This window comes from Sinocyclocheilus rhinocerous, unplaced genomic scaffold (genome assembly GCF_001515625.1).
Source record: "Sinocyclocheilus rhinocerous isolate Xijiao unplaced genomic scaffold, SAMN03320098_v1.1 scaffold42, whole genome shotgun sequence".
NCBI lineage: Eukaryota > Metazoa > Chordata > Actinopteri > Cypriniformes > Cyprinidae > Sinocyclocheilus > Sinocyclocheilus rhinocerous.
This window is the reverse complement of record NW_015627390.1, coordinates 199,230-222,885: the sequence shown is the minus strand read 5'-3', so window position 1 is coordinate 222,885 and position 23,656 is coordinate 199,230. Positions and strand designations below refer to the sequence as shown.

General features: G+C 38.2%; 3 protein-coding genes across 8 annotated transcripts in view; all 3 read left to right on the top strand.

Annotated features, from left to right (window-relative positions):
- LOC107727753 (adenomatous polyposis coli protein-like) overlaps positions 1–13,458 on the top strand; it is a 43,687-nt gene extending 30,229 nt beyond the window's left edge. For 4 of the 6 annotated variants that reach the window (XM_016537714.1, XM_016537724.1, XM_016537744.1 and 1 more), the window contains 9 exons: positions 826–906; positions 1,932–2,030; positions 3,467–3,845; positions 4,944–5,039; positions 5,155–5,294; positions 5,381–5,458; positions 5,605–5,721; positions 5,811–6,025; positions 6,117–13,458. In XM_016537714.1, coding sequence (XP_016393200.1) covers positions 826–906; positions 1,932–2,030; positions 3,467–3,845; positions 4,944–5,039; positions 5,155–5,294; positions 5,381–5,458; positions 5,605–5,721; positions 5,811–6,025; positions 6,117–12,483 — 7,572 coding nt within the window. In that variant the 3' untranslated portion in view covers positions 12,484–13,458. Of the gene's footprint in view, positions 1–825; positions 907–1,931; positions 2,031–2,125; positions 2,569–3,261; positions 3,361–3,466; positions 3,846–4,943; positions 5,040–5,154; positions 5,295–5,380; positions 5,459–5,604; positions 5,722–5,810; positions 6,026–6,116 lie in introns of those variants that run through there. The other 2 variants (XM_016537761.1, XM_016537753.1) reach the window with 2 other exon arrangements.
- Positions 13,459–14,211: 753 nt separating this feature from the next.
- On the top strand, positions 14,212–15,667 carry LOC107727922 (C3a anaphylatoxin chemotactic receptor-like). Its single transcript, XM_016537967.1, has 2 exons — positions 14,212–14,236; positions 14,435–15,667. Exon 2 carries the CDS (start codon positions 14,474–14,476, stop codon positions 15,512–15,514), a length of 1,041 nt encoding a protein of 346 aa, XP_016393453.1. The 5' UTR covers positions 14,212–14,236; positions 14,435–14,473; the 3' UTR covers positions 15,515–15,667.
- A 3,370-nt stretch (positions 15,668–19,037) lies between these two features.
- Positions 19,038–20,021, top strand: LOC107727829 (C3a anaphylatoxin chemotactic receptor-like). The gene has a single exon (XM_016537846.1). The coding sequence runs from the start codon at positions 19,038–19,040 to the stop codon at positions 20,019–20,021; it is 984 nt and encodes a 327-aa protein (XP_016393332.1).
- The last annotated feature ends 3,635 nt before the right edge of the window (positions 20,022–23,656 follow it).

The window sequence follows — 23,656 nt, the reverse complement described above, 5'->3', positions numbered from 1 at the left end:
TGAATGGCAGAAGCACAACAAAATTAAAGAAACTTAAACTAAAGTTTAAAACACTGAAAATATAAAAAGTTAAATTCAAAATTCATAAATAATAAAATAGTACCTATTTAGTACTTATATTATTAGTATAGTTTACTGGCTTTAAGCACAAAAATTGCGATATTAACAATAAGAAAGCACAATTTACTTGTAACCACATAAATAAACGAAATAATATTTTTTTTTATCTGTAATTATTTATGATTAAAAGATACATATTCAGTGATACAATTAAACAGAGATTTCCCTTACCTTAACATACAATATTCTGAGCAAAAGAATTGAAATATTTTATATGACATTAAAATTATACATTTATAACTGTAAAAAAATAAAAAATAAAAATAAAATGCAAAAAATAAATAACATAAAAAAAAAGCTTGGCCATTGCTAGTGCAATACTCTGCTGTGCTACAGGAAGTCTAGGTATTTTATATAGTAATAGTTTTTTTGTATGCATGTTCACTGACATACTCAGAGTTGATATAAATCCTATCGGACACTTTTGCGTTTCCTCCCCTTCTGTTGCCGTAATCCCGCCGGCTGAAAGAGAAAGCAATGTAGGTCAGGAAGAGCCTGATTGCAGCTGCTGTCCTGTATCTGAAGACTCAGCCTCGCTCAGTATCTCTACACGCTGAATTATCCGCACTTCACAGAGCTGATTACACAGGTTATCCGTCCCCTATAGCCAGAGAGAATTTCTGTCTGTGGCTTACAGAGCATTGCAGGTGTGATTTGCTCAGTTTAACATGCTGTGTCTCATATTCCTCCTCATTGAATCTTCAGGTCAAGCATGACCCTGTGACGCAGACCGAAGGAGCTCACGCTGCAGGAGATGCTGGCGCTGGTAATGCGGCCTGCTCACAGGTGAGTACTGTATCTATTTGCAATCGTCTCCTACTAAATTAGACTCATTTTGTTGATGGTCTCATGAACAGAAGTGTCCTCCGGTAGCCCTTTTTTTCTGCCAGTGGGTGCCAAGGATCCGGGCCCTTTTTTAAAAGGCCTTTCAGTCTGTGCCAAGAGCTTTGGTGTGCTTTGAATAATAATGATTTGAATGCAGATGCTAATGGTTTTATTGTTCATCATAGAGCCCTAGTTAGACTTTGAAATTCTAAGCAGAAACAGGAGGGTTTTTTGTACTCCATACTGTTTCACTCGTATTAATGCCGCATGGTATTTTTCGGACATATATATATATATATATATATATAAATTTAAAATATAATAATAATAGACTTAAATTTAAGTATATTTTATTTAAATGTATTAATTTTATTTGAATTTATACATTTATTTTTAAACTGATAAATGTAAATGCAATTTATACATTTGAATATAAATGTATTATATTATATTAAATATAAATATTCAAATATTTCCTATACATAATATCTGCATTCAAAAGACTGCATGATGGATATGCTGAAGATATGTTTGTCATTTTTGGGGGTGATTAATATATATACATTGTAAATGTAAATAAAAAGATTTTACTATTATGACTTTAAAAGGTATTTGATTAGGTTTGTTGAAGACCTGCATGTTTATTGTTTGTAAATAAAATTTGTAAATTTAAATAATAATGTACTTGAATTATATTTATATTTAAATATAAATTTAAATATACATTTTCACATATTTACCTATTGACTTTTTGTAGGGTGTATCATATACAACAGAAAAATAAATAGATTTTACCGTTTTAATTTTAAAAGATGTTTGATTAGGTTTGCCGAAGACCTGCATGTTTATTGTTTGTAAATGTGAATAAAATTAGTAAATTTTAATATAAATGTATTTTAAATGATCATTATATATAAATATAAATTTTCACATAGTTACCTATTGAATTTTTGTTGGAATCTGCCTTGTATGTTTTTGTGTGTCAGGGCTCAAGTTCTCGGGTGGATCATGACGCCGCCAGTGAGATGAGCAGTACTGGAAGTTACTCCGTTCCACGCCGACTGACCAGCCATTTGGGCACTAAGGTTAACTAGTACTAGATTCTCAATGCTAAAATGACTTGCTGTGACGATTGAAAGCATCATGCATCAAGCATACTCTGCTGTGCTACAGGAAGTCTAGGTATTTTATATAGTAATAGTTTTTTTGTATGCATGTTCACTGACATACTCAGAGTTGATATAAATCCTATCGGACACTTTTGCGTTTCCTCCCCTTCTGTTGCCGTAATCCCGCCGGCTGAAAGAGAAAGCAATGTAGGTCAGGAAGAGCCTGATTGCAGCTGCTGTCCTGTATCTGAAGACTCAGCCTCGCTCAGTATCTCTACACGCTGAATTATCCGCACTTCACAGAGCTGATTACACAGGTTATCCGTCCCCTATAGCCAGAGAGAATTTCTGTCTGTGGCTTACAGAGCATTGCAGGTGTGATTTGCTCAGTTTAACATGCTGTGTCTCATATTCCTCCTCATTGAATCTTCAGGTCAAGCATGACCCTGTGACGCAGACCGAAGGAGCTCACGCTGCAGGAGATGCTGGCGCTGGTAATGCGGCCTGCTCACAGGTGAGTACTGTATCTATTTGCAATCGTCTCCTACTAAATTAGACTCATTTTGTTGATGGTCTCATGAACAGAAGTGTCCTCCGGTAGCCCTTTTTTTCTGCCAGTGGGTGCCAAGGATCCGGGCCCTTTTTTAAAAGGCCTTTCAGTCTGTGCCAAGAGCTTTGGTGTGCTTTGAATAATAATGATTTGAATGCAGATGCTAATGGTTTTATTGTTCATCATAGAGCCCTAGTTAGACTTTGAAATTCTAAGCAGAAACAGGAGGGTTTTTTGTACTCCATACTGTTTCACTCGTATTAATGCCGCATGGTATTTTTCGGACAGATGGTGCGAGCGGTATGTCGCTGGATTAGGTGCAGGGATCGAGTCTGACACATGAGCCATACATTGCTCACTAAGCAAAGAGACTTGCCCCCATTTTTGTGTTTGCAAAGTGTATTTTATGCAATTTTAGTTTTTAAGATTAGTTTTTAAATTGTTTTATTTGTATAAATAATTATAATACAAATTCAGTAAAACACTGTGCTGAATATACAATATTCTATGCAAAATTTTTTACATTTCAATATAAATGTATACATTTATAAATAATATAAATGTATTTTAAATGATCATTATATATAAATATAAATTTTCACATAGTTACCTATTGAATTTTTGTTGGAATCTGCCTTGTATGTTTTTGTGTGTCAGGGCTCAAGTTCTCGGGTGGATCATGACGCCGCCAGTGAGATGAGCAGTACTGGAAGTTACTCCGTTCCACGCCGACTGACCAGCCATTTGGGCACTAAGGTTAACTAGTACTAGATTCTCAATGCTAAAATGACTTGCTGTGACGATTGAAAGCATCATGCATCAAGCAGCATGCATCACTTTAATCAAGTCTGCATATGCTTAGGTGGAAATGGTGTACTCGCTGCTGTCCATGCTGGGCACCCATGATAAAGACGACATGTCTCGCACCCTCCTGGCCATGTCGAGCTCTCAGGACAGCTGCATCGCCATGCGTCAATCCGGCTGCCTGCCGCTGCTCATCCAGCTCCTCCACGGCAACGACAAGGACTCCGTGTTGCTTGGAAATTCCCGCGGCAGCAAAGAGGCCCGGGCGAGGGCCAGCGCCGCCCTGCATAACATTATCCACTCGCAGCCCGATGACAAGCGCGGCCGGCGGGAGATCCGGGTGCTCCACCTGCTGGAGCAGATCAGGGCTTACTGCGAGACCTGCTGGGAGTGGCAGGAAAGCCATGAGCGCGGCGTGGACCAGGACAAGAACCCAAGTGAGACCCAATATATCTCGCGCTGATGTATGTTAGGTGTCAGGAATAGCACAGAGGGATGGGACATGGTATCCTTGCGGTACCATTATTTTTAGTTGTAGTTACTGAGTGGATTAATAGAAGTGTTTTCTCATCCTTGTGCTGGTTTCAAAACTCACTGACAGTATTTTAAATGGACAATTTTTTGTATTTAGTTTTTTTACTTAATTTTGTGTAAATATATAGTAAAATATGTGTTCTTTTAATTTCAGCAATTTTTGTGCACATTTAGCTGTCATTAAAGTACATATAGTATTTATTAATATTTTGAATTATCTTTTTATATTTTAAATATTATATATTTTAACTATTTTATATAGTTTTCATTTTATTTTTGATTTTATGTGCTTTTGTCATCTTTGGCAAATTTTAATATTTCTTTTTAGTTTTAATTTATTTTTAATATTGTGAATTAGGTTTTATTAGTATATTTGCAGTTTTAGTTTTATTAATTTTATGTGCTTTTGTCACTTTATTACTTATTTTTTTACTAGTTAATATTTATTTATTTATTATTTATATTTATTTATATATATATATATATATTTATAATAATTTGATTTTGATTTTAGTAATTTTAGTACTTAAACTTATTTCAGTTAGTTGCATTTTTTAGTTTAACATTTTTAAGTTGATGTTTTGCATATAATATTGGTTTTATTCTATTTCAGCTTTATTTCAGTTAACAACATGATATTTAAAAATAATATTTCAGTTTTAGTCTATAGTCATTTTTAGTACATAACCCTGTTATGTATATATCAACATAAATTAGGCAGTGAATCTGATGCATCTGCATTAGCCATTTAAAAGTCAACCACAGTAATATACTGGCCTATATGTCCCTAATATATTGCTGTAGTAAATGCAATGCATTGCTTTTTTATTCTATCCCATATACTACAAACTTTTTATTAATTTATAAATGTGATTCATTTGAAATGCTCTGATGGGAAGGAGCTTAATGGATGACTTAATAACTCTTCTAAGTGGGTTGACGCATAATCAATATATGTGGAGCTGTACAACCTCATTAACATACTTATGCCTTCACTGCAGTGCCTTCACCAGTCGAGCATCAGATTTGCCCAGCGGTTTGTGTTCTCATGAAACTTTCCTTTGATGAAGAGCACAGGCATGCGATGAATGAGCTTGGTAGGTTTTCCAAAATTATAAATTAAACTTGTCCTTCTGTTTGTTCTTGTTAGACATTGAATAACCTCAAATGTAAATCTCATTGGCTGAATATTTCAATGCATTGTTTATGCAGGTGGTCTTCAGGCGATTGGGGAGCTGCTGCAGGTAGACTGTGAGATTTACGGTCTTACCAATGATCACTACAGTGTTACACTAAGACGATATGCGGGAATGGCTTTAACTAATCTAACCTTTGGAGATGTAGCCAACAAGGTGTGTTATTTCTCTTATCATTGTCTCTCATCATTTCCACTTAGTGTTTATTATTGCATTTAATTACTTTCTGGTTTTGCCCGCAGGCTACACTTTGCTCAATGAAAGGTTGCATGAGGGCCATGGTAGCTCAACTAAAGTCAGAGAGTGAGGACCTGCAGCAGGTATAATTGTTTGGAAATTCATGTCATAATTTGAATATTTTAATAATTTAAAAAACAAAACATAGTATATGCATAGTCATGCACGGCACCAAAAGGAAAGACATTAATCTTAAGTTATTGTACTAAGAAGCTCTATACTGCTTTAGGTTATTGCCAGTGTTTTGAGGAACCTCTCATGGCGAGCTGATGTGAACAGTAAGAAGATCTTGCGAGAAGTTGGCAGTGTTAGAGCCCTGATGGAGTGTGCCTTAGAAGTTCAGAAGGTGAGGAGTCTCTGAAACTCTTTAATAATTTCTGTATGAATGCAAACGAACCGTTCAGTCATTAAGGAACTGGTCTTCTTATCTTACAGGAATCCACATTAAAAAGTGTCTTGAGTGCCCTTTGGAATTTATCAGCACATTGCACTGAAAACAAAGCTGATATCTGTACTGTTCCTGGAGCTTTGGCATTTTTAGTGAGCACTCTAACATACAGAAGCCAAACCAACACCCTTGCCATAATAGAAAGTGGTGGTGGCATCTTGAGAAACGTGTCAAGCCTAATTGCCACAAATGAGGAGCACAGGTAGAATATGCTTTATAAAAGCTGCATACACTCACAACTTTTTAATATGTCCACATGGCAGCAAACCTTTTCCTCTTTTTGTTTATTTCAGGCAAATATTAAGGGAAAACAGCTGTCTTCAGACTCTTCTTCAGCACCTTAAATCACACAGTCTGACGATAGTGAGCAATGCCTGTGGGACGCTGTGGAACCTGTCTGCTCGGAACTCAAAAGATCAAGAGGCATTATGGGATATGGGTGCAGTCAGCATGCTGAAGAACCTCATTCACTCCAAGCACAAGATGATAGCTATGGGAAGTGCCGCTGCTTTGAGAAACCTCATGGCGAATCGGCCTGCCAAGTATAAGGATGCCAACATCATGTCTCCTGGATCCAGTCTACCGTCTCTGCATGTAAGAAAACAGAAAGCACTAATTGAAGAACTAGATGCACAGCACCTCTCTGAAACCTTCGATAACATTGACAACCTGAGCCCGAAAGCCTCCCATCGGCCCAAGCCAAGACATAAGCATAACGTCTACGGCGATTATGATGGTGTCTGTCGATCAGATGGCTATAACCCCAATGGAGTTGGAGTTCGATCACCTTATATGAACACTCCAGTGCTCTCAAGCCCATCATCTCGAGACAACAGAGGAAATGGAGAAAGCGTCCGAGCTGAGAGGGACAGAAGTCTAGATCGAGAGCGAAGGGGTTTCCATTCCGATGCGGAGGCTGCCAAGCGAATGGTGCAGATTCCCACGACTGCAGCTCAAATTGCGGTTGTTATGGAGGAAGTGCAGAGCATGCACTTAAGTATGGATGATAGAACCGCAGGATCCACACCAGACCCTCACGTTGTGCAAGACGACATGATCCGACGCCAAACTGCTGTTCATGGTCACCAAAATATGTACAGCTACAGCAAAACTGACCCTTCGGGCAGACCATGCCCAATGCCCAAACTGGAGTACAGAGCTTCTAATGACAGTCTGAATAGTGTCAACAGCACTGATGGCTATGGAAAGAGAGGTCAAATGAAGCCCTCAGTGGATTCCTATTCAGAAGATGATGAAGGCAAATGCTGTGTCTACAGAAAATATCCTGCAGATCTTGCCCATAAAATACACAATGCGAATCACATGGAAGATGACAATGGAGATCTGGATACACCTATTAACTACAGCTTGAAGTATTCTGATGAACAGCTCAACTCTGGTCGACAAAGCCCAAGCCAGAATGAAAGGTGGGTAAGGCCGAAGCTCCTTGATGATGAAATGAAACGGCCAGATCAGAAACCACAGAGATCGCAAAGCCCAGGATACCCCATGTACACTGAAGCCAGCAGTGAAGGAGAAGATAAACTAAAAAAGTACCAGCCCAGGTTTGTTCAACAAGACCTGCCTGGATTTAGGTCAAGGGGCTCAAATGAACAAATTAACAGTGGGTCAAGTCATGGACTTAACAAAAAGGTCTCTCAGACTATCTGCACTGTTGATGATTATGCCGACGACAAACCAACAAACTACAGTGAGCGTTATTCAGAAGAAGAGCAGCTTGATGAGCAAACTCCAAATTACAGCATGAAATACAATGAGGATCATCATGTAGAACAGCCTATTGATTACAGTTTGAAGTACTCTGATGCTTCCTCCAAGAAGGACATGTTTAGACATTCAAAGCCATCTTCTACCCAAGGTTCTGTCAAAGACCATTTAAGCCAAGCTAGTTCCTCCTCTGTGGCTTCTTTAAAGAACCAGGGTAGGCAAAAGCAGCTCCAACCTTCGTCTGCTCAAAGCAGAGCAGGACCAACGAGAGCAGTTCAGAAGAACCCAGCATGCAAGGCTCCCACGATAAATCAAGAAACATTACAGACGTATTGTGTGGAGGACACGCCCATTTGTTTCTCACGTGGTAGCTCTTTATCATCATTGTCCTCCGAGGAAGATGAAATGGAGAGCTGCAAGCGTAATGTCAACTCGGCCAATAACTACCCAACTCTACCTATATCAGAAAAAGAATCCACTAATAACATTGCATCTGACCAACGCACATCTGAGAGCCAATCATCAGGCCATTATGTTCGCATCAAGCCTCCACGACATCACTTGGGACATGGAGATGCTTCCAGGCATCACAAAACAGTGGAATTTTCATCAGGTGCCAAGTCACCATCCAAAAGTGGTGCCCAGACACCCAAAAGTCCCCCTGAACATTATGTACAAGAGACTCCGCTCATGTTCAGCAGATGCACGTCTGTCAGCTCCCTTGACAGTTTTGAGAGTCATTCCATTGCAAGTTCTGTGCAGAGTGAGCCATGCAGTGGGATGGTAAGTGGGATTATCAGTCCGAGTGATCTGCCTGATAGCCCAGGACAAACAATGCCGCCAAGTCGCAGCAAGACACCACCACCTCCACCACCACGAACCACGTCAGTGAAACAAAAAGTTACTGTGCCACCCCATTCTGAAAAACGTGATTTGGCTCCAAGACATGCAGTTGTAAGTGCTGCTGTACAGAAAGTGCAGGTTTTACCAGATAATGATACTCTTTTACATTTTGCCACAGAAAGCACTCCAGATGGCTTCTCTTGTGCTTCGAGTCTTAGTGCACTAAGTTTAGATGAGCCCTTTATTCAGAAAGATGTTGAGCTGAAGATAATGCCCCCAGTTCATGAGGATGACCAATGCAATGAAACAGAGCTTGAGAAAGAAGACATTCAAGAACCCAAGGTTCAAGAGAAACCACCATCAACAACTGAACCTAGAAAAGACATCTTGGATGACTCAGATGATGATGATGACATAGAGATTCTAGAGGCTTGTATTAACTCAGCAATGCCAACAAAATCATCAAGAAAACCAAAAAAGCAATCACCCTCAAGCACCTCTAGAATACCCCCACCCGTGGCTCGCAAGCCAAGTCAGCTCCCGGTTTATAAATTGTTGCCACCACAAAACCGAGGACAGCAGCAGAAGCATGTTGCCCTCACACACTGTGAGGACATGCCCCGGGTGTACTGTGTGGAGGGAACACCCATTAACTTTTCCACAGCAACGTCTCTCAGTGACCTCACAATTGATTCACCCCCGAATGAACTGGCGGGTATTGAAAGTTCAGCTCCCCATGCAAAAACATCTGGTCAAAGACGAGACACTCTGCCAGAGGGGAAAAGTGCAGAGGCTAAAGATACAGGTTTATCACCTCCCATTCAGTCTGCCCTGGCTGAGAACGAAGGGGACGATATTCTTGCAGAGTGTATAAATTCGGCAATGCCCAAAGGCAAAATTCACAAGCCATTTAGAGTGCAGAAGATGCCTGAACAGGCTCAGCATCCATCCACCGCCACTGGCAACCTAGTTCAGCAAGACTTGGAAAAGAAAAAGCCAACTTCTCCTGTAAAACCTATGCCACAAAGCAGTGAGTACAGAGCAAGGATGCTCAAACGGCCAGAGGCTCCTAATAGCTTGTCAGAAGCAGCATCATATCCAGATAAAAACAAAGAAACAGAAAAGCAAGAGCCCAAAATTGTCACAAGAGAGTTTGCTGATAAGCCTGCTAATCCCGAGGTGAGAACGCGTCCTGGGTTTGCCTTTGATTCTCCGCATCATTACACACCAATTGAGGGCACACCTTATTGCTTCTCTCGCAATGATTCACTGAGTTCGCTTGACTTTGAGGATGATGATCTCGACTTGTCTAAAGAAAAAGCTGAGCTGCGAAAAGATAAAGAGCAAAGAAAAGTTCCCCCTTTGAAGTGCAGTGTAGAACAGCCAGTAAACACCAACAGAGTATCGGCATTTCAGACAGCTCCAACAAAACCCATTCAAAAACCAGGAGGTTTTCCACAAGCATCCAAAGAAAATACAGTTGCAGTGTGTGATGAGAAGCAGAAGTTTTCCATTGAAGACACGCCTGTATGTTTTTCAAGAAACTCATCCCTTAGCTCATTAAGTGACATTGACCAAGAAAACAACAACAAAGATTGCTCACACAAAGACGATGCAACTCAGATGGAAGTGCCCAGGCCACAAGCCTCTGGTTATGCACCAAAGGCCTTTCACGTTGAGGACACCCCTGTGTGCTTCTCTAGAAATAGTTCCCTTAGCTCTCTCAGTATTGATTCTGAAGATGACCTTCTCCAAGAATGCATCAGTTCTGCAATGCCAAAGAAAAAGAAACAGCCACCAAGAAGTAAGACTGAGGAACCAGGGGTTAAGGAAGAAAAGAGCATGTTGGCTGATGGTATTTTAGCAGAGGAACCAGATCTTATATTAGATCTCACAGACACACATAGCCCTATTTCAGAGCAAGCCTTATCACCAGACTCTGAATCATTTGATTGGAAAGCCATTCAAGAAGGTGCCAATTCTATAGTTAGCAGTCTTCATCAGGCTGCAGCAAGTCTCTCCAGACAAGGTTCCTCTGATTCAGACTCTATTCTGTCTCTCAAATCAGGCATTTCCATTGGATCACCCTTCCACCTTCCTTTAAATCAGGAGGACAATAAGCCTGCTACAAATAAAGGGCCAAGAATACTAAAACCTAGTGAGAAAAGCACTTTAGAGTCCAAAAAGAAAGAGGAAGAAACTAAGAGCCTGAAAGGAGGAAAGAAAGTGTATAAAAGTCTAATCACAGGAAAGCCCCGACCCAGTCTTGAAAGCATGTCCTCTCAGCACAGACAAGCTCAAGCTCCTGTGATCTCCAGAGGGAGGACAATGATTCATGTACCTGGTGTGAGGAGCAGCTCTCCTAGCACCAGTCCGGTACCGAAAAAGCTCCCTCCACGTGGCCAAATGTCAAAACCACCATCCCAAGCACCTGGTCCTGGAAACTCTCCAAGAACCATGAAAATCCCAACAAGTTCTGAACCTAGTCCTGCCAGGGACCCAGCATCATCTCAAGGAGGGTCAAGTAAAGGTTCCTCTCGATCTGGGTCTAGAGACTCCACACCTTCTAGACCAGTTCAGCAATCTCTAACAAGGCCCATGCAGTCCCCTGGTCGTGCCTCAGTTTCACCTGGTAGGAATGGTTTGAGCCCATCCAACAAATTATCTCAGCTGCCTCGCACTGCCTCCCCCAGTGCTTCTTCAACAAAATCTTCAGGATCCGGACGCATGGCTTACACTTCTCCGGGGAGGCAACTGGGCCAGCAAACACCAACGAAGCAGAGTGGCTTGCATAGAAGTACCAGTGGAATTCCTAGAAGTGAATCTGCCTCAAAAAGTCTAAGCCAGTGCGGAGCCTCAGGTCCTTCAAAGAAGGCAGAGTTGTCTAGAATGTCATCTACCAAATCCAGTGGGAGTGAGTCTGACCGCTCCGAGAAGCCTGGACTTGTTCGTCAGTCAACATTTATCAAAGAAGCTCCTAGTCCAACACTAAAAAGGAAATTAGAGGAGTCTGCATCTTTCGAGTCCTTGTCCCCTTCGTCTACAAGCCAGTCACAGACTCCAGTATCTAGTCCATCCTTACCGGATATGTCCCTTAGTCTTCCCTGCCAGGGAAGTGGTTGGAGAAAGTCTCCTCATGGTCAGAACACTGCAGAAAATGGTGATTCTAAGTCACTCCGAAGGCATGACATCTCCCGATCCCATTCAGAAAGCCCTTCCAGGCTCCCAATCAACAGGACGGGGACATGGAAAAGGGAGCACAGCAAACATTCATCATCTCTCCCAAGAGTAGGCACTTGGAAAAGAACCGGCAGCAGCTCTTCCATTCTTTCTGCTTCGTCTGAGTCCAGTGAAAAGGGTAGAAGCGAGGACGAGCGGCAGCCCGCTAATCCTCCTAAAAAATCAGGCAAAGAGGGGGGCCTGGAACGCAAAGGAACATGGAGGAAAATGAAAGAGAGCGAAAGCTCCTATGCACCTTCTATGACCTTAGACTTACCAGATCCAACTGGTGATGCTGCTCATTCATTGGGTGCTGCTATGTCCAAGACAGAAGATGTCTGGGTGAGAATTGAAGACTGTCCCATAAACAATCCAAGGTCTAGTAAATCACCCACAGCAAACACACCTCCCGTTATCGACAGTCAGTCAAGCAAAGGGCTACCTTGTGACAGGGACTCAAGCGAATCACACTCAAAACAGCCACTAGCAAGTGAGAATGCAGCTATGGGCCACCTGGGTTCAGAAACAAATCTGAATTTACTCAGGAGTAGCGAGTCTCTTGATAAAAAAGTCGCCGATATCAAGCCTGCTCCAAGTAACCCAAACATTGGCACAGAGGTCCATGAATTCCCAGTTGCTGAACGCACACCGTTTAGCTCAACTAACTCCAGCAAACACAGCTCCCCTAGTGGTGCTGTGGCTGCTAGGGTAAGTCCTTTTAATTACACACCAAGCCCCAGAAAGAGTAGTGCTGACAGCACAACTCCAAGACCATCCCAGATCCCAACACCTATTACAAGCAATGCAAAAAAGAGAGACACTAAAGGAGACACGACTGAAAGTGGGTCTTACATTGTCACTTCTGTCTAAGTTTGGACTTGCTCAAAAACCTTTATGGTGACAGCCAGAAAACACTCATTACAGACTCTGGCCTTGTTTATAATTTGCTTTGTGCTTTTGTGGAGAAACCTCTGTGGAGGTCACTTTCTTAGAACTTATTGTTGTTGCACCGTGTATTAAGAAACTTATTCTTGCTGGTTAATTGCTGTTTAAGCTAATGTTGGTTTCAAATCCAGAGAAGCAGCAGTAGGGAGGCGAAGATGTTTGACAATTTGTACTGTACAGATTTGATTATGTATATATTTAATTTAACCACACATCAGATTCCTGTATTTACCTTGACTTGACAAGAATATTGACTAATGGTGGACTATTTGGGATGCTGTTCAACTTCTGGTGGAATTCAATACTAATGCAGTTTTTTTTTTTTTTTAGAACAAACTGTAAACCTGTATTAATTCAAATGTTAAACTCATTCTTACTGTTGCATATTGTATGTTACATAATGAATTTTCTCCTTGCATGAACTGATTCAGTGGTATAGTATTTCCTATAAAGATAAACATTTCTGTGGACATATGACCTGTACTGATAGCTGTAGTGTAACATTTTACACTTTTGTGTGTGCGCTTTTGAAAGCAAGGAATAATCCTCAAAACTGTTGAATGATGTTGATGGTTGACATAGATTATATAAAAAAACATAGTTCCATTGCTCTGCTGTTTGTGTATAGTTGTTGCCAGATGAGCCGGGTGTCTTTTCAATGAAACAATAGTCTTGGAAGGACTGAAGTAATGTTTGATAATTAAATTATTTGCTGTAGGTTTTGGTGTTGGTACCTTTTTAAAAGCTAATTTGCTTCCCCTTTTATTTAGTACTTAAGCACATAATTAGATTCAACTTGTTTTGCCAAAACCATGGTGTAAATAATCACATTTTATTTGAGTTTTTTAATTTTTATTTTTCTCATGCAATAAAGTGGGCAAATCAATGTTTACAAAATATTTACAATAAAAAAATATTAAATTACTCAAATTGTATCATTTTTGTGGCTATGGCCTGCTTATTATAGACCTCTTATTAATTTTACGCATCTGTTAATCTGGAAAAAAAAAAGTACTTTTTTAAAAATTACTTTTTTTGGGGCTTCTTTTTTTTCTCCAGGAAGAAGAGAAAAAAATGAAAGACTTCTCTAAATTGAGTTAAAGAATTTTAAACTCATTTTTAAAGTCATTTAATGTAAGCCAATTACTCATCCAATTTAGTAAGGCAAATAAATATCTAAATTCCTTCATGATTCACATACAGTCAGCTCTCAGGAATGCAGTACTCGCCCAACAGTCAAGACTGTTATCAGCTATCATTTTGTAAGTGCACGCAGACACGTTATGATGCTAATGCCATAAATAGTACATTTAGTACATAGAGTACACAGTTCATTTGAGGGCTGTCTGATGGTTGCAGCAGCAATAAGCAGGCAAATAAGCACTGGTCATGTTACTTTTGCACTTGTACCAAGTTGTGGGTATGGTCTCACAGAGTGTGAGATTGCATGATCAAAAGTTTTCCCAGAACTCCTTCAGTTTGTGCTACAAGAACAGCATTCTAGACTGAATACTGAAAATGGTATTTTGTTCAAAAGGAAATTTATTCATGCAATCACCCTAAGAGTTCTTTGTAGTGGTTTCATGAAATCAGTAGGACTTCCTCCCTTTTCCTGTGGTTCCGCCTTAAAGTGGCAAGCAGTGCAAGTATTGTCTGTTAGTACAGAGCAGCTGGTGAGGTGAGTACAAGACATTTATATCGGATCTGTAAAACTCAAGTGCGATTCAAACCATGTGAACATTCACTTAAGTGAATACATTTAAATATTTAATTAAAATGTATAGTTTGATTATTTCGTTTATTATTTTCCTCATAAAAAGGATAAAAGCATCTGCAAAGTGAAATAAATGACTGATAATATGTGATACATTTACAGGACAAACAAAGCACTTTGGACAGCAGCAACTCGAGCAAAATGAACCAGACATTTTCAGACGATTACATCAATGAATCCTCAAGTGGATATGATTGTCCGTGGTGTTTTAATGAAAGTGAGACAGACCCTGTGTCTCCAGAGGTGAAAGAGTCCATGAGGACACTTTCTCTGGTCATCTACTGCCTGACGTTTCTCCTCGGAGTTCCCGGAAACATGTTTGTTGTGTACATCGCGGGAATGAAGATGAAGAGGACGGTTAATACAATATGGTTTCTCAATCTAGCGACTGCCGACCTCCTGTGCTGCCTTTCCATACCCTTCAGTGTGGCGGAGATCCTCCTTGAGCATCACTGGCCGTATGGATCCGTCATGTGCAAGATTCTCCCCTCTGTTATAGTCATCAACATGTTTGCCAGCGTTTTCATTTTGAACTTGATTAGTCTGGATCGGTTTGCTCAGGTGATCACGCCGGTTTGGGCTCAGAATCATCGTAATTTGTTGATTGCGCGACTGTCCTGTGCAACGGCCTGGCTCTTGGCTTTGTCGCTCAGCTTGCCCTTTATGTTATTAAGGCAAATTTTCACTTATGAGGAGTTTAACATCACACTTTGCACTTTTCATGCTGATGAAGAAGGCGATTCCAACCGTGCAACATCTGGAAGGTTAAGCATCATCAGATTTGTGTTTGGCTTTTTGGTTCCTCTCGTATGCATCACAACATGCTACGGATTCATCGCACGCAAGTTAGGCAGGAGTCATTTTCACTCTGGACGAGCGTTTCGCATCATGTTGGCTGTAATCGTGGCCTTTTTTCTCTGCTGGTTGCCGTATCACATAGTAGATTTGATAGTCATGTACGGAGAGGAATCCAGTTCCTCTGTGGCTTCGGCAGTGGATCCGTTGGCCGTCTCTTTGGCGTATGTCAACAGCTGTCTGAACCCCGTTCTGTATGTTTTCATGGGGCAGGATTTCAAAAGTAAGGTTAAACTTTCTCTAAGACGTGTTTTTGAAAGAGCTTTCTCTGAGGAGGGAACACAAGCATCACGATCCACAGTGTCACAACAAATGCACTCCGTGTAGTGAAGATATCAACTCATTTATACTGAGTTCAGGTCATTTTTCTCTGCCAAACCTATGCACTTTCAGACTTGTTCCACTTGCTTTAATATTTACTTTTTTTTTTTTTCTTTTGCATTAACCTCCCAAGTTTCTAGATCAAATACTGCTGTGAACTATCTTGACAAAAATATTTCTTTTAAAAACTGAAACTTAAGATATGCAAAACAGCTTACTTTAGCACTTTTAGGAAGTGTCCATTCTGGTTTGTTCTTTGTCAGGAAGTTATGAAATTCATTAAGTGCATCTAAAATGATATGTGAAAAAACTTCTGCAATAAAACATAGATATGATATTGTTTTATGTTACAAATAAGTCATTCCTAAACATTAAGCAATGCTCAATCAATTTTTGTTGCCTTTTGTAGCGATTTTTATTTGAATTAACAGGGTTTTTGTGAACTAGTTCATGACAAAGCGATTTCTTGTGTACCGAAAGCTCAAAAGCAGATTGCAGTTTGTAATACTGATGCCATTTTTAGGCAGATGCTGTACATTTTGAGGAAGTCAATGGTGTGTCTTTTGATGGGATGTGGTCTACAGGCTGTGAACGCTCATCGTGATTAAAAATACATGTACATGAATATACTGTCTTGAACACAATAGACTATAGAATAGCTGCTTATGCTATACTATTACTGTGTGTGTAATGTCAATCCAGATTTTCATATTTTACTGATTATAACTGTCTTCGATCATTTTATAGTTTTGCTATAATATTGTTTTCACTTTACTGTTGTTTCATGATCATGAAAAATTCAAAATGACGCTTAATTTGGACAAAAAGTTTATTCAGTATTATATTTGAGCTTTATGGAATACTTGATTTTGATTAGTCTGTGGTGTCATTCTTTAGCCAAATATTTAACAAGGTCAAACTGTAGGCTATAACTGATCGTTGTCTCAGTCAAATGTTTTATTTTCCTACACAGCCTTTCAAATGTCTCTCATATCACTCCACACGCTCTCTTCTCACACAATAAAACTATAGCCTATTTAAACCCAAATCATATTTTATGTCATTTCATTTCGTTAGTTTATTTGTAAGTAGCTTTGTAATTGTCCTGGTTACCCTTTTGGTGAAAATGACTGATTGACTTTACATTGTCTCTCATTTCTTAAAATAAAAGGCCTACTTTCACTTTAATGTCTGTTGTATTAATAGTAGTTTCCTCTACAATCAAGTGAAGTATAAATTGAGCTTAAAGGGATAGTTCATCCAAAAATGCTTGGATGCCCTGGGGGTAAGCAGATAAACATCACATTTTCATTTTTGGGTGAACTATCCCTTTAAATGATCCTTACGAAAGTTAACCATGGTTAAACGTGGTTTTGTAGTAAAACCATGGTTAATTTTCGTAAGGGAAAACCTGTACTATTCTTGATTTTGTCCTGCGCATAGGTAACCTAATTTAATGTTGATGTTGTTATGTCTGTCATTTATTTAGTTTTTTGGTTACATTTTGGATTTAGACCTTTGAATTTCACCATTCACCAAACGGTAAGCAGTTTGCCTCACTGCATTCGACACGAGACTTTAAAAGAAGAGAAGCAAAAATAAGCAGTTATTTTTTTAGAATGCATGTTTTGCTGACTCTTTTTCCAGAAGAAAACACTTATCTCAGTAATTTCCGTGTTCCTCTTTTTACGAATTAGTTGCATGTAAGAGGGTGCCACTGCTGCGCTCTCAGCAGTAATAGTTTAGTTGATTCACAATGTGTTTTAATCAACCTGCAACTGGTCACCATTTCTTATAAATTTATTTTAATCACGATTTTGCCGTCTCTAGTTCACTTAAAATATCCTGCCGTGTAAAAGCACCAACCACAGTCTCTCAATTAGGCTAATATGAGCTGAAAAATACATAATATTTATAAAGAAATTAATAAAATGGTGTTAGATGGGGTTTAGCATGTCCGACCACAGGATATGCCAACTTCCAAAAATTAAAACTATGCAAAAATAGTTTGAGGGACTTGGTGACTTGATTGTCTTCACTGTTTTATATTGTGACAAATGGGCCTGATCCATTGTTCAAGCCTACCGTAACAAAAGTTCGTTACCTAGCATATAAAAATAACATTGCTTTTCATTGACAAATCTCATAATGCTTTGTAATATCTACTCAATGTGACACATACATACATGCTGCTGTATCATCCAATCACCACCAGAGGTCAGTATCTCCAACCTGATAATGTGCATCAACTTTCATTCCTCACACATGTAGCTTTCTAACCCACCCTGCGTCTCAATGTTCATACTATCCATCCTAAACAGTATGTGAGATTAGAATAAGTGTGTCCAAAGCATAGTATGTTGAAAAGAGTATGCCTTGCGCTTTGGCGAAGATTCGGTCCAGAACTACAAACACGAATAAAACGCGTTAGAAAAACTACAAACGTGGCGGATGCGCGCGATCGACGGTTAGGTAGAGAGGTTTACAAAAAGGGGGTTGAGTGAGTTACTAATAAATAATCAACATTTAACCTGGTAAAAAATATTTATTTAATGTTATCCATGTTATATTTAATCTGCAACAGCAATGTGAACTGTACTTTTTCTTCACCAAAAGAGTACATATTTTAAGGGCGTAGTACAAGTAGGCACATTGAGACGCAGCACCAGTCACCTCATTACCCACAATGACACCACGATAATTTTTTATTAGTTTTGAAAATGGCAGCAGAGATTTGAATGAAAGAATAAAAAAAAAAATTGGTGTTTGAAAATCTCCCACTAACTCACATTGCTAAAAACCATTTATACTCAAACTGCCAACATTGTCTAGATAATGAATTTCGAAATTCAAAATGAAACTGCTTTCATAATCCACAACATAACCACAAAATGAATTGCTAATTTCAGATGGCAATTTTTTTAAACAAAGTCTTGTGAAAAGCACTATGGTTGTCTATATTACTGCGTTTATTTACATATTGAATTGCTATTTAATACTTGTATGTATTCGGCAAACACTTTTATCCAAAGCAATTTACATTGCATTTAAGCTATACACGTTTTCTTTTTTAATTCATGCATTCACTGGGAATCAAACCTGTGAGTCTTATCGCAACATGAAGACTTAACCATCTTTACGTAGAGTTGACCATGATGTTTCCCAACTCAACTGAGTGTTGGTGAAACCTCTTACATGAAGTGTTTAGAAGTGTTAAACGTGAGAGAAAAAAAACATTCTGCACTATAACATTCTACTGTGAACTGGATAACGGTGAATCATCACAGACAGACGTGAGTTATGATTATTTATAGTTATTTTACTGTTTGTAAAGATTCTTTTTTTAATATACGTTCTACTGAAAGTAGCATTTAATGGTTGCACATTTGTATCAGCAATACAATAGTAATGCATTAATCTGATATTTATAAATAACACATCTGACACATCATTTTAAAAATGATTTATAACATTTACATTGACAATCTGTGATATTAGCAGGATAATCCGGACACTTCAATAATAGAAAATGAACCAGACGGACTTTACAAGGGGAGTTGATTATCAGTGTCATTTTGACGAAACAGTGAGGAATTCTACGAGAGTGATTTCTCTGGTCTTCTACTACCTGACCTTGATCCTCGGCGTTCCTGGAAATGCATTTGTCGTGTATGTTGCTGGATTGAAGATGAAGAGGACTGTTAATACAGTAGGGTTTCTCAATCTAGCGATTGCCGACCTCTTGTGCTGCCTTTCCACTCTTTACTATTTGGCACAAAGATCTCATCTTGATCACTGTCCATATGGATCCATCATGTGCAAGATTCTCCACTTCATTGTGCTCATCACCATGTTTGCCAGCGTTTTCACACTGAGCTTGATTAGTCTGGATCGGTTTACTCTTGTGATCACACCGGTTTGGGCTCAAAATCATCGCAGCTTGTTCATCGCACGACTGTCCTGCGCAGCGGCCTGGATTCTGGCTTCAATTCTTAGTGTGCCTTTTATGATGTTAAGAAAGACTTACACAGAAAATAACAAAACATACTGCCTGCATTTTCAACATGATGAAGACCATTTTAAACTGTATAGAAGGTTAAGCATCATCAGATTTGTGTTTGGCTTTTTGGTTCCTCTCGTATGCATCACAACATGCTACGGATTCATCGCACGCAAGTTAGGCAGGAGTCATTTTCACTCTGGACGAGCGTTTCGCATCATGTTGGCTGTAATCGTGGCCTTTTTTCTCTGCTGGCTGCCGTATCACATAGTGCGTTTGATAAAAATATATAGAGAGGAATCAAGTTGTTTGGCAGCTTTGGCAGTGAATCCGTTGGCTGTGTCTTTGGCGCATTTCAACAGCTGTCTGAACCCCGTTCTGTATGTTTTCATGGGGCAGGATTTTAAGAGCAACATTAAACTTTCTCTAAGACGTGTTTTTGAAAGAGTTTTCTCTGAGGAGGGAACACAAGCATCACGATCCACACAGTCACAACAAATGCACTCCGTGTAGTGAAGATATCAACTCATTTATTCATTCATTTTTCTGTGCCAGATCTATGCGTTTTCAATCAAGACTCTTTCCACTTGTTTTGATATTTTCTTATCTAGTGCAATGACGTGTGACTTACAAGTCCAAATACTTTTTGGGTCCACTGTAGTTTGATAACTTACCTATTCAGTGTCTTTTCTGATTAGATATTTTCAGAATATATATTTTCAGAATAATATTACCTCAGAATAATTGCCTAGATCAAATGCTCTTGTCAAGTATCTTAACAAATAGTTTATTTTGACATATGTCCACTCTTTTGCTTTTGTTTCCTTTATTTCTTTTTTGGGTCAGGAAGTTATGAAACTCTCATTTAGAGACTTAGTTTTTTTTTCTTTTAAAAAAAAATATTATTTCTAAAATAATTTGTTCTCAAACATCTGCAATTAAACCGAGATACGATAAAGAAGGAATAGTGTTTTATTTTACAATGTTTTTGCTATTCTTAATTGGCAATGGTCTTTTTTTTTTTTTGCGCTGTTTTCATTTTTCTGTGCCAGATCTATGCGTTTTCAATCAAGACTCTTTCCACTTGTTTTGATATTTTCTTATCTAGTGCAATGACGTGTGACTTACAAGTCCAAATACTTTTTGGGTCCACTGTAGTTTGATAACTTACCTATTCAGTGTCTTTTCTGATTAGATATTTTCAGAATATATATTTTCAGAATAATATTACCTCAGAATAATTGCCTAGATCAAATGCTCTTGTCAAGTATCTTAACAAATAGTTTATTTTGACATATGTCCACTCTTTTGCTTTTGTTTCCTTTATTTCTTTTTTGGGTCAGGAAGTTATGAAACTCTCATTTAGAGACTTAGTTTTTTTTTCTTTTAAAAAAAAATATTATTTCTAAAATAATTTGTTCTCAAACATCTGCAATTAAACCGAGATACGATAAAGAAGGAATAGTGTTTTATTTTACAATGTTTTTGCTATTCTTAATTAGCAATGGTCTTTTTTTTTTTTTTGCGCTGTTTTCATCTTTTTTTCTTTTTTTTTTTGAGACAGATGCTGTAAGTTTTGAGGAAGGTAATGGTATGTCGACTGGTAGGATGTGGTCTACTGACACTTATCTTGATGTCTGTGAATATTCTGTTTTAAATGCAAAATCTACAGTTTACTAATATATTACCAGTAATACTAATGTCTTGTGTGTGTGTGTAACATCAATCCAGATTGTAATGCTATTATGTATTATGCTCTTTATTCAATAACTTAATAGTTTTGTTAAACTATAGATTTCCTATTCTATATATTTTAAGCCACATATCACATGACTGCAGAGCATATAATCTCTAAAAGATATTATAGTTGAAGATTACAGAAGTAGGCTATAGGTTTTAAGTTAGAATTACTGTCTTATGATCATTAAACATTCAAATTGTCTTTTAATTTGGACAAAAGCATTAGCCTATTCAGTATGCTATGTCTCTTGTATCACTCCACACTGTATCTTATCATACAATAAAATAACTTAAACCCACATAATCTTTTTATGCAATTTCATTTCGTAGTAGTTTTGTATTGGTGTCCTGATGGCCTTTTTGGTAGGCCTATTTTTTTTTTTTGTGAAAATATTGACTCCCTTATTTTTGCAAATAATAGATCTATACTCTACAATTAGGGCTCCAGAAATGGATGTTTTCACTTCAAACACCATAAAGTTAATGTTAATAGTGAAGGATAAATAGAATAGAGATTTAGACTTTTTTTCTTTATTGCTTCTTTACTAATCTTAACCTACTCTGTATTCATATTTTTACTTACAGTTTAACTGTAGGTAATCTCATGCTCATAAGTAAACTAATCTAATGTTATTATTATTATAATTAAGTAATTTATTACATTTTTCTTCAGGCATAAATAGGCCTACCTACCTCACCTCAGAAATTCGCGCCATTCCTCGGAGTCCCTGCTACTTTAACACTGTTGCCGCGGGTTGAAGCGACTCCAATAACATGATATTTATCACCTGGAATGCGAATTTTAGCAGGGGAACCCCGCCAAAAACCGTGTACTTTACCCCCAGGAACGCGATTTTTAACTGGGGACCCCCTCGAAACATGATTGGGCTAGTTTTGAGTAGCAAATGGGCGGGGTTTCTTGTGAAAACCCGGCAACCCTGCCTGCTCGCGCGCTGCTGCGCTAAAAAGCTAAAACTCTGACGGACTTTTGAAAATTACCAGTAAATGCACGAAAAGCGGGATGAAACGGTTCTTATGTTGACTAATTAACATTTTGGATCCAGACCGTTGAATTTCACCAAACAGTGAGTAGGCTAATTTACGTCACTTTCATATCAGGATTAGCTAAAGGTGTTTACAGTTTTAATGAACGTGTGAGGGAAATTAGATCACATGTCCTGCAACTGGTAACCATTTTAATCACTATTTTCCCATCCCTATTCAATTTAAACGGTCCTGCAGTGTACTACATGTAGCAATATTACATAGTCGTTTAATTGATATCTCCATAAATGCATATTTATTTAAACAACAGTGAAAAAAATGCTGTTTAAAATAGTTTTAAGTCACACCACAGCATATGCCAACTTCCCAAAAGCATTAAAACGATCCAAAAATATTTCTCATCAGGCTTTAAAGTTGAAGTTGATGGAGACATTGTACAAATCTTACTATTATGCTATGTAATTTTTACTCAGTATAACACAACACCAGCAGAGGTCAGTATCTCCTACCTATCAAAATCCAGAATTTAATATACATCACCTGCGACTGTTTAGTCAGATGGACGTGTTTCTCTGCTCAACACATTTAATCTCTCACACAAGTGGCTTCCTCAAGATTTCTCATAGATTAGACATAACATGACTCTTTGTTTGTACTGAAAATGGCAGCATTGATTTGGATAAAAGGGTTTTAAAATATGATTGAAAGTCTCCACCAACTCAAACCACCACCAACTAGTGCTTCTGTCATTTTATAATTTTGCTGCTGTTGTTGTTTTTTTTCTCACTTTTGTGTTATATGGACTTATCATAAATTACAAGCAAAGTCTGTTATGTATAAACAGTGTTTTGCATATAAAGTGAAAAAATAATAAAGTTTAAATGTATGTTTATTGGAATGTTCATTAAACATTCAATTAATTTTGAGTAAAGATTGTTCATTATTAGTGCAAATAGTTGCTAACAGCAGTTTTCTCTGGGTCAAGTAGCCAAAGCATAATGTTTTCATAATGTTTAAAAAAACATAAAATTCAGCTATGCTTTAAAAGCAAAAGCAAAAAATAATCAGTTACATCTTTAGACACATGCACATTTGCTGACAAAACTGACGGCTGTAACTTTCTACCAAAACACCTTCCTCTTTTTCCTCACGACATACTGTACACTCTTAAAAATAAAGCTTCTGTATTGGCATCAATGGTTCTATGAAGAACCTTAAAAATCCATGGAACCTATGACTGACAGAGTGAAAAATCATAACAATGGACCGGATAAAATAAGATATGTCAAAACATTCGCTCCATCCAGATATATATATATATATATATATATATATATATACTGTATAGTGTGTGTGTGTGTGTGTATGCATGTATGTATGTGTTGCATCAATTTAAAAAGAAA